At 43.8% G+C, this 17,437-nt stretch overlaps 2 protein-coding genes across 3 annotated transcripts; one reads left to right on the top strand and one right to left on the bottom strand.

Annotated features, from left to right (window-relative positions):
• The first annotated feature begins 283 nt into the window (after positions 1 to 283).
• On the top strand, positions 284 to 11,955 carry LOC143281613 (uncharacterized). 2 transcript variants are annotated; one of them, XM_076586861.1, is made up of 7 exons: positions 284 to 374; positions 1,409 to 1,514; positions 2,929 to 3,054; positions 4,910 to 5,031; positions 5,412 to 5,725; positions 6,429 to 6,561; positions 8,825 to 11,955. In XM_076586861.1, the coding sequence occupies exons 1-7, from the start codon at positions 318 to 320 to the stop codon at positions 9,392 to 9,394; spliced, it is 1,428 nt and encodes a 475-aa protein (XP_076442976.1). In that variant the 5' UTR covers positions 284 to 317; the 3' UTR covers positions 9,395 to 11,955. The 2 variants fall into 2 exon arrangements, with proteins under 2 accessions (XP_076442976.1, XP_076442974.1); XM_076586859.1 differs by having other exon boundaries at positions 317 to 374; positions 1,406 to 1,514.
• Positions 11,956 to 12,438: 483 nt separating this feature from the next.
• On the bottom strand, positions 12,439 to 16,334 carry LOC143280980 (arylsulfatase B-like). The gene is made up of 4 exons (XM_076585830.1): positions 15,893 to 16,334; positions 15,268 to 15,416; positions 14,194 to 14,359; positions 12,439 to 13,675 (listed from the first exon to the last, which is right to left on the bottom strand). Exons 1-4 carry the CDS (start codon positions 16,232 to 16,234, stop codon positions 12,932 to 12,934), a joined length of 1,401 nt encoding a protein of 466 aa, XP_076441945.1. The 5' UTR covers positions 16,235 to 16,334; the 3' UTR covers positions 12,439 to 12,931.
• Positions 16,335 to 17,437: the final 1,103 nt, after the last annotated feature.

Raw genomic sequence — 17,437 nt, 5'->3', positions numbered from 1 at the left:
GTGTGTGTGTGTTTATTCATTTTTATTTGTCTATTTGTTTTAGTTCTCATCGTTTTTGTTTTTTCTTTCTTTGTTTATTTTGTTTGTTATTTCTTCTTCTTAATTTTTTTTTTCAAACCCGCAGGGTGCTACTGATTCGTTGCTCAGCGCAGCAGCGTTGGGAATGATGGATAGACCCTGGCCATTGGGGGATGATAGATTTTATGTGTCATACAGATCGGTTTCCTGTCGATGTCACGACACTACCGGGTATAAACAGTAAGTGTCTCTGCTCTGCTGGTCAGTCACACAGAGCACAGAGGAAGCGAGCGAGAGTCATGGAAGTAGTTTTGGTCTTTTTGCTGGGGTGCTGTTGCTTTTGCAACGCTGTGGTGGTGGGTATGATAATACTGCTATCATTTTGATCTGAGGTGCCGGAGTCTCCCTCCCTTCCGCGGCTTTGGAATGTGAAGTCTCCGGCTCTGGTCGGTTCTGTTGTGTCGTCATGTCATCAAAAAGATTTGAAACGCCGTCTTTTGTTCCTTCAAAACTATACCAGCTGTTTGTTGTTTTTTTTAGATGAACATTACTACTGGCTCGAAAAAAAAAAAAAAAAGCCGCAAGAAATATGTTCCTTTGTCTTTATTAGGCGTTTAACAGAATGGTTTAATCTACCGTTTCAAGCTTACGATTTGTAACTCGTTTGAGAAAATAGGGTGTTAAAAATTATACTTTTTTATATTGCGGTTTTGTTTTATTCGTGTTATTAACTTGATATTCTTCTCTCTCTGTCTCTCTGTCTCTGTCTCTCTGTCTCTCTCTCTCTGTGTCTCTGTCTCTGTCTCTCTCTGTCTCTATCTCTGTCTCTCTCTCTCTCTCTCTCTCTCTCTCTCTGTGTGTCTCCGTGCAAATGATGGTATCGTGCTTATTCTGATACATAAACTGTCAGTCATGTTCAAACATCTTCAAATTGGGTTTTGGTCTTACAGTACTGTTCTGTTCTGTTCTGTTCTGTTGTGTTCTATTCTATTATGTTCCGTTCTGCTCTCTCTCTCTCTCTGTCTCTCTCTCTCTCTCTCTTGATAGTTGCTATAGCTAGCACAATGTTATTTCATGCAACCCCCACCGTCCCACCATTTCTCATGTATTGTGGCGATGTACATTAAACTTTCTGAGTTCTCTCTCTCTCTCTCTCTCTCTCTCTCTCTCTCTCTTCCTTATTTCCTAGTCTTAACTTCTTCTTCTGCTCTCTCTCTGTCTCTCTCTTCCTTATTTCCTAGTCTTAACTTCTTCTTCCTCTCTCTCTCTCTCTCTCTCTCTCTCTCTCTCTCTCTCTCTCTCCCCCCCCCCCCCAACCCCATCTTGATCGCCTCCTATGGGAGCAAGCAGAATCATGAACGATTTCTTTCTGTCTCTCTCTCCCAAGCAGCAAAATGGCCTTAACTACCTGGGGGCCGGAAAGGGTACCAGCCTGTACACCCCCTTTGGCACTGGTGTCGCTGGTGGCGTCTATGCTGGCTCTGGGCTTGATGGAGGTAGGAGGTTTTGATGAAATCGCTGTATATTCCGTAAAAAAAAAAATGAAATAAATAAATAAATAACACTTTCAAAATGATAAGATAAAAAGTATGGTATTGTATTGTACTGTATTGTATTGTATTATTCATTTTTCTCACAGCAGATTTTTCTGTGTGAAGTCCCAACAGTAAGTGAAAGGGTTCTCTTTGAAGGTTACCGAGACTAAAATTACTGTTTGTAGTCTGACTGAAGAATTATTGTTTCCACTCCCAGTTCAGGATCTATTCTTATCATTGTAAGAAGTTCCCATGTACAATGTATCATCTTCATACACAGTAAGCTTTGTCGTCATTATTAAGCCTAATGTTGTAGTTGTTGTTGTCATTATTGTTATTGGGAAGGAAAAAAAACCGTTTTTGTGATTGTTGTTGACTTGATGTTTTAAAATGCTGTTGTGGTGATTATGATGTTTTTTGGATGAAGATGATTATTGTATTATATTGTATTGTATTGTATTTCTCTTTTTGTCACAACAGATTTCTCTGTGTAAAATTCGGGCTGCTCTTCCCAGGGAGAGCGCGTCGCTACACTACAGCGCCACGCATTCTTTTGTATTTTTTCCTACGTGCAGTTTTATTTGTTTTTCCTATCGAAGTGGATTTTTCTACAGAATTTTGCCAGGAATAATCCTTTTGTTGCTGTGGGTTCTTTTATGTGCGCTAAGTGCATGCTGCACACGGGACCTCGGTTTATCGTCTCATCCGAATGACTAGCGTCCAGACCACCACTCAAAGTCTAGTGGAGGGGGAGAAAATATCGGCGGCTGGGTTTTATTCGAACCTGCGCGCTCAGATACTCTCGCTTCCCAGGCGGACGCGTTACCTCTAGGCCATCACTCCACTTATCATGGTACAAAATATATACAATAAATAAATAAATTAATTAATTACAGTGATGTTTACAATGAAGGCTGTAACGAAGATGGAGGTGGTAAATATGATGGACATAATGTGTTTCGAGACAAAAGTGAAGGTGGTTGATTCGAACATATGATTAAAAAGAGATCATGTTGATCATAAAAGGTTATTTTCTAACTGTACCACACACACACACACACACACACACACACACACACACACACACACACACACACACACACACACACACACACACACACACACACGCAAGCCCACGCACCCTTACCCACACAATCCCTACACACACATTCTGAAGATATTGCCAACGACGATGGTGGTCGATAGATGAAATGTTCATGTTGGCATTGTTTTGGTGTGTGTGTGTTTTAATCAACACCAACATGGCTTACTAGGTATTCTGATACCCAGTTATAGTATGTAGATGTATGAATATGTTAGTGATACCACCATGTTATCAATAGTGTCGTCTTGGTGTGTTTCATTACTAACGCAGGTGGACTGGTTGGTGCTCTGAATCCAGGCTTTCTTGGTGTGAATAAGTTTGGTCTGCCAGGATTCGGACAGGGAAACCTGGGGCCTCCATTTGCCGTCGGCGGGGGAGGTCGGTCGACGAAAATCCGTAAGCGCATGGTGTGTGTGCGTGTGTGTGTGTGTGTGTGTGTGTGTGTGTGTGTGTGTGTGTGTGTGTGTGTGTGTGTGTGTGTGTAGAGGTTTGGGGGACTGCTATTATACGCGCGTATGTGTGTGTGCATGTATGCGTGCCTGCGTTTCATCAGTGCCTGCCTGTGTGTGTGTGTGTGTGTGTGTGTGTGTGTGTGTGTGTGTGTGTGTGTGTGTGTGTGTGTGTGTGTGTGCCAGTGTGTGTCTGTGTGTCTCTGTGTGTGTGTGGAGAACGAGGACCGGCTATCATATGCGTGTACATGTAAGTGCGTGCGTACGTATGTATATGCGTGAGAGCATGCGTGCTTGCGTGTGTATGCTGTTGTTTCTTTATCTGTCGGTCTACCTACCTATCTATCCATCTATCTATCTATCTATCTATCTATCTGTCTGACTGTCTGTCTGTCTGTCCCCCAAAAATCTATTTTGTGACTTTCAGTTTCGCCCTCTTCCCCGCCCCAACCCTCCTCGCTAACCATCTCACCCCTTTGCACAAATGAAATAATGTTATTCTGTGAGAATGCTGTATGTTAAACCAGAACCAATGAATGTTTTCCTTTCACCCAGGCTATCACACTTGTATTCCCTCACTGATCCGTACTGAAAGAAGTTTCGAGATGGGATGAACAAATGAAAAATACTTTTTCTCGGTTTCTCTTCCCAAGATAGCCTCCCTTCCATGCCTCTTCCTTGTCTTTAGTTTCTCCAGTTTTAGAATTATGCATGCGTGTGAGTGACTAGTGCGAAAGTGCTTTGATTTGTCTCTGCACAAGATTCGGTGCTATATAGATATTATTATTATCATTATTATTATTATCATCAATGAATCTTCTTCTTCTTCTTCTTCTTCTTCGTTCGTGGGCTGCAACTCCCACGTTCACTCGTATGCACACGAGTGGGCTTTTACGTGTATGACCATTTTTACCCCGCCATATAGGCAGCCATACTCCGTTTTCAGGGGTGTGCATGCTGGGTATGTTCTTGTTTCCATAACCAACCGAACGCTGACATGGATTACAGGATCTTTAACGTGCGTATTTGATTTTCTGCTTGCATATACACACGAAGGGGGTTCAGGCACTAGCAGGTCGGCACATATGTTGACCTGGGAGATCGTAAAAATCTCCACCCTTCACCCACCAGGCGCCGTCACCGTGATTCGAACCCGGGCCCTTCAGATTGACAGTCCAACGCTTTAACCATTCGGCTATTGCGCCCATCTGCAGCTTCTGTTCAAATGCGTGTGTGTGTGTGTGTGTGTGTGTGTGTGTGTGTGTGTGTGTGTGTGTGTGTGTGTGTGTGTGTGTGTGTGTGTGTGTGTGCATGTGTGTGCATGAACTGTACGTGACGTGGGTGGGTAGTGAAAGAATTTCCAGGCTGACTAAAATAAAAACTGAAAACATTCTGTTGTCTTTGTTCTTCTTTGTTTGTCCAGAGGACAGAAAGTTGACATGTGCTCAGAGAGTAACGTTGTCTTTGTTCTTCTTTGTTTGTCCAGAGGACAGAAAGTTGACATGTGCTCAGAGAGTAACGTTGTCTTTGTTCTTCTTTGTTTGTCCAGAGGACAGAAAGTTGACATGTGCTCAGAGAGTAACGTTGTCTTTGTCCTTCTTTGTTTGTCCAGAGGACAGAAAGTTTACATGTGCTCAGAGAGTAACGTTGTCTTTGTCCTTCTTTGTTTGTCCAGAGGACAGAAAGTTGACATGTGCTCAGAGAGTAACGTTGTCTTTGTTCTTCTTGCTCAGAGAGTAACGTTGTCTTTGTTCTTCTTGCTCAGAGAGTAACGTTGTCTTTGTTCTTCTTTGTTTGTCCAGAGGACAGAAAGTTGACATGTGCTCAGAAAGTAACGGTGATGGACCATTATGACCATCTGGTAACCTTCATCGCCGTCACTGTGTCCGAAAACAGGACAAAGGCTGGTGGCAAGAACTTCCCGGTACATCTGTCTGTCTGTCTGTCTGTCTGTCTTACGGGTGCCTGCCTTCTCTCTCTCCCTCTCTCTGTGTCTCTGTGTGTCTCTCTGCCCGTCCCTCCTCCCGATTGCTCCTCTTTGTGTCCCTCACCGTCTCATCAACGCTTTCTCCATCCTCGAGAATATCATATCAAAACATATTAGTGGGGGAAAAAACGCAACATGTCAGTGCATCCGACCTGACCAACTTTTGTTTGTGTGGCGGGGTGGGGGATGTGGGGTGGGGTTGGTTAACTTAACGTCTATTGACTTAAGTGATTTTAGACGGACTTTAGACTCAGTGTGTGTGTGTGTGTGTGTGTGCGTGCGTGCGTGCGTGCGTGCGTGTGTGTGTGTGTGTGCAGCTCGATCCCTTTTCAGGATTTTTTGGACATATTGGCCATGGTGGTGGCTACGGAGGTGGCCATGGTGGTGGCTACGGAGGTGGCTATGGTGGTGGCTACGGAGGTGGCTATGGTGGTGGCCAAGGCCTTTTTGGTCTAGGCGGAGGTGGCAGTGGCTATGGTGACAGTCAAAACCCAGCAGCTCTGTCCTTGGACCTGGAGTTCCACTCGTACGGAGTGGAGGGGAAAGCCAAAGTGTACTTCACTACCCTGGCGCCGGTCATCGGAGATTATTCCGGCTGTGACGAAGACAGCCTTGGGGATATTCTGACCGGGTAACTTTTTGGAGAGTCACAATTTTCGATTAAAAGATTTTGTCTGTTTATTAATTTCGATTATTATATGTTCATTTGAGTGGTGTTTATTCGTTTATTCATTGACAATACAATGTACAAAAGTTTGTTTTTGCCGGGGCAATGTGTCGTAGGCAGGTTTTGTCAGCCTTTTGGTTACCATCGTCTGCTGGCGTGTCTCTTTTTCTCGTCTCTAAGATCACCCTTTTGTAGGTGGTTGGTGGTTTCATTTACAATTGATTACTGAATTAGTATTCATTCGTTGCTGCACGAAAAAAATTGCTTCTAGCTTGCCCAGTTCTCATTTATTCTGTTTCCTTCTTTTCTTCTTTCCGTCAGTATTGTCATTCTGCATTCTTTTTTCTTTCTTTTTCTTCTTCTTCTTTTTTTTTAAAATTCTTCCTTCCTTCTTTTTTTCAAAACATTTTTATTCAAACAAAGGTTTACATACCAAATAAATATTTCACATTAGGAAGACACAGCAATATAGCGTTCCGAACATCAACCATTCCACATCAAGCATCACATCGGCAGAACAGCAAATATCAATTCAAACATTGATCTGTTTGATATTATAACACACGAATTACAATGAAATTGTAGTTATGACATTGTACTATCTGTTCACACATTGATTCCACTGGTACTGCTAAGCCCAATTCATCTTCCCCTCTTCTTTCTCCAGAGTTGGGTATCCGCCTGATGGTGGGGATGGGTCTGTGGCTGACCTGCCTCTGTGGAAGGCCACCACCAGTTCCGTGCACACCAACAACCTGCCATTCAAAGACATCTACTCCATTGCTGGGAGAGGGGTTGTGGTGAGTCGATCAGTCAGCTGGTTCCGTCCCCTCCCCCTTAGCTTGTTCACTTGAAAAGAACTCAGCTCTTATCGAACACTTCCAAATTTGCAGTCTGTTTCAATCCTTGCACGATTGTGGCGTCAGCGTCGGCAACTTGCAGAGGCAGCAGCGAACTTTGTCGTGGCCTTGTAGTAGTAAAAAAAACCGGCCAAGGAAGCTTGAGAATCCAGGGGTATAGGGTCAAATCTCACACTCGCCAGATTTTCCCTGCACTAGACCTTGAGTGGTGGTCTGGATGCTAGTCATCCTGGATGATGAAACGATAAACCGAGGCCCGTGTGCAGCATGAATGTAGAGCATGCAAAAAAACCAAAAAACAAAAAAAAAAACCACGGTAATAAAAGGGGTGCTGTCCGTGGCAAAATCTCGGAGAAAAATCCACTCAGATAGCAAAACAAATGCCCTACGCTTGCAGGCTGAAACAAGGGTGGCGCTGTGCTGTGGTGACGCACACTTCCGGAGAGAGCCGCCGAATTTCATACAGAGAAATACAATACAAGGATGGATCGTTTATAACCTAACCCATTACAACACAACACAATCCAACAATACAATACAATACAATACAATACAAGGATGGATCGTTTATAACCCAACCCAATACAATTCAATCCAACAATACAATACAATACAATACAATACAATACAAGGACGGTTTGGTCGTCTTTACTCCGGTTTGTGTGTGTGTGTGTGTGTGTGTGTGAGAGAGAGAGAGAGAGAGAGAGAGAGAGAGAGAGCTAAATAACCCCAAATGTTGGGGAACGATGTTCCCGAAAGGTTGCAGAAGCGCGGCTGTGGAAAACGGGCCATTCGATTAGATTTTAATTATCAAGATCGACTGATGTCTAGATCCAGGGAATTTCCTGTCAAAGGATTCTTCACGATGAAAGATGGGACAAAAGGTCAGTTCTTGCGGTAATGTATCTGGAGACAACAATAACGGATTTCCACGAACGTTTGTGCTTCGTTCTGTGTTGTAAGTGCATTAGAAAAATCTTGTAATTTTGTTTCTATTTTTAAAGTCAAGCTGTTCACATGATCATATTGAAGTCTTTTTGGATTAAAAAAAAAATCATTACTGTATTTCTTCCTGCTTGGGAGAGAGAGGGGGAGAGGGGGGCAGAGGGGGTGTGGGGTGGGGTGAGGGACAAGGGGAGGGCAGAGAGGGTTCTGAATCCAGTGAAGAAGATACCCAATGCCTTCAGGCACTTCCTTCACAGGTGTTTGCACTTGTCAACTTGTAACCTGAATTTAATGGAGCCATATATATATATTTTTTTTTACTGCCGCTTCTTCACAAACAAGTGAATGAACTAGCCCTAAGGCGACCCTGAAATGTACGTCTAAAGTTTCAACTGCACAGGCGAAACAAGAAGAAAGAATAAGATGGGATAGATTTTTGCTTGTTTTCTTCTTCTTCTTCTTTTTTTTTTAACTGCACAGGCGAAACAAGAAGAAAGAATAAGATGGGATAGATTTTTGCTTGTTTTCTTCTTCTTCTTCTTTTTTTTTTTTTTTTTTTTTAAATGGGTTTTTTTCATTCTGCCTTTTAGTAACATGTATGTGTTCAAGCTCCCGGTATATCTGTGCGCATGCTTCGGACAAGATAAAATCATTATTCTTCGTAAGCTGAATACAGTGAATAAATAAAGAGGCTAAGTTTAAAGTTCATGATGAGCAACATCGTGCCAGTGTGTGTGTGTGTGTGTGTGTGTGTGTGGATGTACGTGTCCTTAAATGGCAAATAATTGAAATAATGTTCAACAAACGTGAACTGTATTTTGTTAAACAATAAACAAGATGAGATGAGTTGCTTCAAGAACACGCACGTGTGTTGGAAGTGTACATGATGTTACCTGTAGTAGTGTGGGCGTCTTGATAATAAAACATCATCGTCATGACTACCATGACGTGTGATAAATAACAGCTAATCTCTGACACCAGGCTGGGAAAAATACGTTATTGATCCAGCAGAACTCATACTCTTTTGGAGCCCAGTTTAGAGGTCATGTCCCGTGTGTTTTTAGGTCTGTGCAATCAAAGGGCCGAACATTCGGTGCATGTAACTGTTACCGTTCTTAAGGTAATAACCACCCCCACTTGAACCGTTACCAGAGGTAATAAACATACCACCTGCACTATTACTATCGTCAAGATAATAAGCATTCATTTTGATCTCAGAAAATTGTTATCAGTCCCACTCTTGTTCTCATGTGTGCAGGTGGCGATAGAGAGCCCAGACGGAGGGTATGGGGGGAAGATTCCCGGGGACATCCTGGCCTGCTGTCGTATGGCCTTTGATGACCAGGACCGCACTCTGTCAGACGCTGGATTCGGTCAGACGCCAGCAGGTCCTCCGCACGGACCGTACCCTCCAGGTCCACCGTATCCCCCACCACCTCGTGGACCAGGAGGTCCTCATTCCGGACCGTACCCACCTCCTGGCCCTTACCCCCCACCACCTAAATCAGCAGGTCCTCACTCTCGACCATTCCCACCTCATGCAGCTCGCCCCCCACCACATCGTAAACCAGCAGGTCCTCCACACGGGCCCTACCCCCCACCACCACCCCATTTCAAATCACCATCTAAATCTGGACCTTACCCCCCACCATCTGGTCCTCGACATGCTAAACGACAACCTCCTGGATTAGGACCCCGCCCCAGACCGTCCCCATCTTATCAACCCCCACCCCCACAGCGCCGTCCGTTTCCACCCAACCGCAAAGAGTATCCTCCAAATGGAAAAAATACGCCGCCAGGTGACTTCCACCGTGTCGGGCCTGTGTAAGAAACATATGAGGGTCCGCCACCATATTAGCCGACTGAAATGAGGCTGCGATGGTCTAGCTCTTCCGTCGGACCCATTCAGATGAGTTCCTCGGTTAATATATGAGCATGCAAGCGACAGTGGTCAAGTGGCCTAAAGAGTAACAAAACATTATCTCACAGGTGTTTGTGAATTTCAGAATGCAAGCCATAGTTGTCTTCCAAAGAAGAAAAGAAAAAAACACTTTTTTTTTTATATATCACTGGAACGAAATTGCTCGATGTGAGTGAAAACGGAAGCGAAAGAAAAGAGCGAAAAGACAAACATTGAATAAGTTAGGGGATGTAAGACTGGTGAATCCTTCCAGGACAGCATGGCCCTTGCTTCCTTTGGTTGCAGTCAAGCCCTGTTCCAGTTTTGTGGAGGACCCAGAGAGACACTGGGTACCGACTCCAGTTATTATTCAGATTTAGTTTTGTCCCTCTTTCTTTAGGCTTAGCTGTTTTTCTCTCTCTTTTATCATTTCCAAATCATTATTTTACTGTGACATTACATTTTTAGTTTCACTCCTTACCTTGAGTGTACCAAAAACAAAACAAAGCAAAAAAAAAAAATAAAATAAAAAAATTATAATAATAATAAAAATGAAAATAAAAAAATAAATAATAATAAAATAAAAAACACCAAAAAAAACTCCGGTGTGGAAGTTGAAGGCTGGTGAGAATTATTGCAACTTGCTCTTCAGGAAAACACGATCATGTCAAAATTATCTCACCGGCTGTTATATCAAGTATGCACATTACAACAGTCAAACCAGCAAAATCAATTATTCCGACCACTGAAAGGCAGAAAGGAAAATAAATGTTACCCTCCAGCCACTTAATGAATATTCAAGCTCAGTGGTAATAAGCGCACTGGCTATTTAAATCACTAAATAAACAAAAACTAAATAAACAAAATTCCGCCAAATATCCGCAGTATTCTTCTTTTACAGGTGTTCTTTGGCTGCAACATGTACGTTCACTTGTATAGCTGTGGTGGGATTTGATTTTGCGTTTATAACTCGCCATTTAGGTAGCTGTACACCGTTTACGGGGTACTTCCACAGCAACAATATCCAAATCCACATACACATGTCCAGTGGAGCAAAACATGCAGGCTATAAAGATTTCAAAGGATATCAGGCTTCCCAAGAGTTACTGAATCAATGCAATAGCCCCTGTGGTCAAATGTTTGATGGAACAAAATATCCAAGTTTTATATTCTTCATCTGTCACGTTATCAGTATATATATAAAAACGTCTGATGAAATAAACCTTGAAGCTTAATGACACCATTCCCCCTTCTCCCTAAAACAAACAAAGTCTTCGCAGTGGCCACCGTTGAAAATCCAAGCAATGAACACACATTATTTGACTTCAGCAATCTCAAAACATTCACGACTCCCCACAACCTCTCCATATAAGCATTCAAGTCATGACAGTCAAAGAATGTGTGAAGCAAAGCTGCAATTCCATAACATAAAAGGTTCCCTAATTTTGATAAGTGAAATATGTCTAGATTGCGATCATTTTTTGTATTCATAGTACAACTTCATACAAAAAATACCGCAAGACAATTTTCCCCATTCGCCACTATATGAACAGACCTTGCGCAAGCTCAACCGGAAGAATGTCCCAGGGAACTGATCACAAATGCTGCAACCATCTGAGAGCATTTGGGAACGAAACTTTTTATCCGAACTGAAAACGGTGTGACTGGTGTTTTATCATTATTCTCGTTTTAAATGTAAACTTTAGCTTTACGCAAGCAAAAAAAAAAAAAAAAATTCTTTTCCACCCTTAAAAAATAATTTCATTTATCGAAACAAATGTGTTACGGCCTGGTTTCTTTCTGATGACATGAAGCTCAGTGAATTACAGTGTGGTTTTCTTTCCACTTAAACAGTGAACCACCAGACAATCATGTTTATACATCCCCACGCCCTCTCACCCTCTCCCCTGCCCCCTACGTCCCTGCCCTTACCCACTAAACACCCAAAAGTATAATTATAAACTTTAGCTAAAGTTATAGACCTTTTTTTGAATCCAAAAAGACGTGCATCTTAGTATTCATAACCATAGAAAAAGCATGTTCTTGCCTCTTTTGTTGTCTTTAGCCCCGCTACTCTCTGATGGAAAAATACTGGAGGAATGGAAATTCGCATTTAGTATTGGTGTGTGTATTACAAACTCCCATTCACTCTCATTCTTCAATATATCTGTCGATGTCATGACACTACCAAAAAACAAAAAAAAAAAAGTCTCAAGAAATCATTCCCTTTTTAAGATATGATTTGAATGTAGAGGAATGATAGTTTCCTGGCATTGTTCACCACTGCTGATCAATGTAGAATTCTGTCTCTGAATTTATTTGCATATGCAATATGTTATACATTATTGACATTCCCGTCATTATAGGCTTCTTCTAATAAAATGAACTCTTTCTCACGTTGCTTTCTTTTAAGCCTAGAAAGAATTGGTATGTAAAATATATTTATGGACTGGCAATCGATCCAGCTGGTTAAAAATGATAAATAAAGATAAGAGTTGTCAATTGAAGAAGCTGCTCTGTGTGTGTGTGTGTGTGTGTGTGTGTGTGTGTGTGTGTGTGTGTGTGTGTGTGCGCGCGCGATGCCCACATAATGCAAAGACAGGGTCATACCCACACAAGAAATGTTTTTGTTTTTTTCCACAAACGATATCCTGCAGCAATACATCTGAGTGGTGAGAATCAGAACCTTGGTTCTACTCTCTGCAGGGTAGGAGTTTTACCAGTCTCCCAGCTCAGCTGATCTGATTGAACCTTGACTCCTTTCGTGTGCATGCTCGTGCAGAAGACCAGACACGCAGACATAAGATCTCATAATGCATGTCATTATCGCGTGTGATATGAAAATACACACACACACACACACACACACACACACACACACACACACACACACACGCACGCACACACACACACACACACACACACACACACATTGCAAAACATTTTCATGCTGTTGAACTGTGTGTCATGCGCACGCTTTGAAATCACAGATCAGTGACATTTATTTCCAAGCAATATAGTTTACTGAAAACGGGCTAACAAACTCCTGACAAGACTGACAAGAGTGCGTGCAAGGTACACCCGTTCAGACCATGATGCATATAAATAATAAACTCAGCATGCTGTCACAACATACTGTAGCCCCTTCAGTAGCCAAGGGGGGGAAACAGCAGAAAGTGGTGTTTCAGGTCATGAAACATTATCCAAAACAATTAGCCTAAAACTGAGAAAATGGTCTGGAGATATACCACTCTAGACGAACTGTGTGAATTTTCAACCTTTCAGAGCTATTTATCTTTTTCTGATGACGTCATCAGTGACGTCACTATGCACGTACGAAATACGTTTATGGCAGTCAAGGGGTACACAGAAACATGAAAAAGCGTGTGCAGACATGGGGATGGCGGTGGGCGAAGTCAGCACCAGCCTGGAGACCAGCTGCCGTTGAAATAACTGGGGTTGGCCTCAGGACTCTTGGGCACTACTCTGGTGGGCACCATACTCTTCCGGTACTGGTCCAGGCGAGCCTTCATCTGGCGGTACACGTCTGGGTGGCTGTCCAGGATGTCGTGCCTCTCCTCCGGGTCCACGTGCAGGTTGAAGAGCTGGAAAGGAGGACTTTTGTGCCCTCCACCATGGATCTCCTCCGTCGCCTCGCTCTGCTCGGGTGTGGCGAACCACCCGTTGGGGCTCCCGGCGTACCCTTGCACCAGCTTGAACCGGCCCTTGGCGTAGGGCGGAGCGGTTTTTCACGTCATCCATGTTGTAGAGGAACTCTGTGCGTGGACCCCGTCCGCCTGTCTTGAGGTTCTTCCACTGGCTGATGCCGTCAATGTGCGGAACGGAAGAGCCTCCTCCGGCTGCCTCCACCAAGGTCGGGTACCAGTCCACAATGTGGACGAGCTCTTCGTAGGATTTGTTAGTCTGCTGCAGAAAGGCAGGTCCATAGACAAAACTGGCTGCTCTGGTGCCTCCTTCCCACAGAGTGATCTTGGACCCCCGCAAGGGCCAGTTGGTGGAAGATGAGTGGACCGGGCCTCCATTGTCTGAGCTGAAGATAATGAAGGTGTTGTCGAACAGACCTCGGTCTTTCAGGGCTTGAGTGACGTTGTTCACGGCGTCGTCCATGGCGGCGATCATGCCACACTTGATCCGGCGGTCCTTGTCTGTGATGTGCAAGCAGTGCTCGTCCACGTAACGCTGAAGCGACTGTTGGCAAAACGATCAGAAAGAAACATTCCTACAGCTGCAGGTGGGATCGATAGAGGGTTACCATTCGAACTCCCCGTTTTGTGTCCTTATCGCTTTTTGTTTTTTTTTTATTTTTATTTTTTAGGTCGCATGCAAGACCTCAAATCTAAACTGAAGAGGCCGTCCTCAATCTTGAAACAGGGACACTCTGAACCTTTGTGGATTTGTTTGTTTGTTTTACGGCTGACGTTGAATAGCTGATTTTCTTATCCATAGTACATATCATCCATATTCGAATTCTGAATATGTACACACACACACACACACACACACACACACACACACACACACACATGAGCGCGCGCGCTCGTACACATGCGCGTGATTGCCCCCCACCCCCACCCCCTCCCCCACCTGCCCCCCTCCAACCCTCCCTATCTCCCTCCCACCCCCCCTCGCCTTTTCTCTCCTTCCCCCTGCACACACACACACGTCTCGCCTCATACCGCACGTGCAAGCTACGTTTAGCGGTTTACCTGCAGTGGTGTGTGCACAGCCTGAAAGGCGAGGTAGAGGAAGAGGGGCTGGGAGGGGTCGTGTTGCTGGATGATGCGGACAGCCCGGTCACTGAACAGCTGGGTGGAGTACTGACCAACGACTGACCTGTCCACCTTTTTGTCGTTCCGAAAGTCGTACCCACCCCTGCAATAAGAATCACATACACCATCCTGTATAAACAGACCCGTGTAGTGATTTACTACCTACTTACGTGATGCATGTGATATACCATGCGTTTTCTTAATAAACAAGATCTTCATCATACTTGCCGTTGTGATAAGATTTTTATATTAACCTGGATAGCACAATTATGTAGTCCCTCCGCCCCCCTCGCCCCCCCCCCCCCCCCCTCTCCACTGCCTTCCCTGCACCCTTCCCCCATCCCCCGTCAACCCCCCCCACCCCCTCCCTACTAGAATCACTAGAATCATTTACCCATTTGTGTGACACCCATTTGATTGCCCCTGTCATAGTCATGATTATATCCGCCCCTGTGACAATCATGTATCCGCCCCTATGATCGAATCAAATACCCGCCCCTGCCATAGTATTGTATTGTTTTACTCCTTTTTTTTCTCTTTTTCTTTCTTTTTTTTTTTTTTTTTTTTTTTTTTTTTTTTGTCACAACAGATTTCTCTGTGTGAAATTCGGTCTGCTCTCCCCAGGGAGAGCGCGTCGCTACACTGAGAGCAGCCAACCATATTTTTTGTATTTTTTCCTGTCCGCAGTTTTTTTGTTTGTTTTTTTTATTTGTTTTTCCTATCGAAGTGAAATTTTCTACAGAATTTTGCCAGGGACAACCGTGCGTTCTTTTATGTGCAATAAGTGTATGCTGCACACGGGACCTCGGTTTAGCGTCTCATCCGAATGACTAGCATCCAGACCACCACTCAAAGGTCTAGTGGAGGGGAGAAAACACTGGCGACTGTGCCATGATTCGAACCAGCGCGTTCAGATTCTCTCGCTTCCTAGGCGGACGCGTTACCTCTAGGCCACCATCATGCACCAGAAACGTATAGGTCCTATATTCTCGTCACTGAACCAAACCTCACTTGACAGTGTGGCTGTAGTAATCCTCCATGGCATTGTAGAAACCGTAGAAGGAGTCGAACCCTCGGTAGGTGGGAGTGAATCGCCAGTTACAGAACCCCAAGTGCCACTTGCCCACCATGTGGGTAGCGTATCCCAAAGACTTGAGGGTCTGGTTCACAGACATAATTATGATGACTTAATTTGGACAGGACGCCGGTGCAATTAGATCTGCACTTGATCGCTTCTCGCATCGATGTGTGCTTAAAGCATTGAAAACACTGAACACAAACAAAATAAAATAAAACAAATACCAAAAAGAACGAAAAAAAAACCAAAAACGAATTGAGTAAATTTACATCTTATACATTCATACACATAAATTTTATGCACACTATCATGATACTTACCAATGCTCATACGCACGCGCGTGCACGCGCACGCACGCGCGCGCGGGCACACACACACACACACTCACACACACACACACACACATATGCACACACACACTCGCACGCACGCATGCACGCACGCACACACACATGCACACGCACACTTGCACGCACGCATGCACGCACGGCACGCGCGCACACACACACACACACACACACACACACACGCACGCACACACACACGTGTAATTCATACCTGAGGCAAAATAGGCTGGTCATCGGGCAGAAAAAGGGGGACTTTGGCGCTAATCGATTCGCTCTGAAAGCCCAAGTGGTACGGGTATCTACCCGACAGAAGTGCCGCTCGAGAAGGACAGCAAGACGACTGCACGTACGACTGGTTCAGGATCATCCCCTCTCTCGCCATCCGGTCCAGGGTGGGGCTGTAAATGTGCCGGTTTCTCCACCCGACATCAGCCCACCCTAAATCGTCAGCAAGGATGAACACGATGTTGGGTTTTGTCGCCCATACAATATCGAAGCTGTTCAGAAGCAAGAAAAACGGAACGCATGCTGCGAGTGCTCGCAACATGGTCATGGTCGAGTCCCCTTGGATTTTCCGTCTGTTGTTCAATTTTGCTGTTAGTTCGACTATATTTTGTTCTACAACGTTGTTAGAAATGAAAGATAACAGACTTCTGTAGGTAAGTCGGGAGAAAAAAACAACTGATTAGACTGATGATTCTGACTGGCTAAAAGGCATGTATGGCACAATTTCATGTTTATCTATTGGGTAAAAGAAAATGCGAATCAGCTGCAATGCAAGATAATAGGTCTCTAAGTGTACAATAGACTTTTTTTTTTTTAAAGTGGGTGCTTTATGATTTTCGTGGATCGTCTCTTATCTCATTGCTCCACTTTGATCTGACAGGAGCCGCACAAAATGTGGCCTGCCAGATGTCATTGACTTCAAAAAGTTACCAAATCTGAAAACACAATGTCACAATGCATATGTTGATAGCCTTTTGAAAAGGGTCAGATAAGCAAACCCCCACCCATATCCACCCCTGTTTTTTGTTGTTGTTTTGTTGTTGTTGTTTTTTAGATTTGATTTAATTCCATTTTATCTTTTTTTCCCCTGTTATCATCACTTTTTTTTAACTTGTTTTTATTCAATTCATAAGACAATCATCAAGGCACAGCAAGGAATAAAGTGGCGCCTCCAGCACCCCCAATATAACCCAGAAGACAGATACCATTTGCTGGAACGACGGGAACAGGTCAAGATCTTCCGCCTGAGGAATGGACAAACCGCCTGCTCCAACACATGCACACAAAATTTGGCACAAACACTTTGTAAGGACTGTGTAATAAGTTTGTGTGTGTGTGTGTGTGTGTGTTTGGGTGGGGGGTTGTTGTTGTTTTTTTACAGCGCCCTCCGGCAAACTAGAAACGGAGATATCTCAGAGTTTACAAGAAGCACGACTTGTAATTTTAAAAAATGTAGAGAACGGACGAACGAATGAACAAAGAAACGAAAACCCTTTTCCAGGGTACTGAGATAAGCACAATGACAACACTGCTTTTCTTTTTCTTTTTTCTTTTCATCCAGCCTTGGTGAATTTTTTCTTTAGTTTTGTTGTTGATAGTGTTGTTGTTGTTGCTGCTGTTGTTTGTTTGTTTTTGTTTTGTTTTGTTTTTGTTTCTTTGTTTGTTTTTAAATCAAAGAAAATCAGAAGGAAAAGGGAGATAGAGAGTAGAGAGGGAGGGAGAGGGAGCATGAAAGAGAGAGGGAGACACA

Source organism: Babylonia areolata, chromosome 4 (genome assembly GCF_041734735.1).
Source record: "Babylonia areolata isolate BAREFJ2019XMU chromosome 4, ASM4173473v1, whole genome shotgun sequence".
NCBI lineage: Eukaryota > Metazoa > Mollusca > Gastropoda > Neogastropoda > Buccinidae > Babylonia > Babylonia areolata.
Note: the sequence above shows the minus strand (reverse complement) of the source record. Positions and strands in the feature narration are given on the sequence as shown.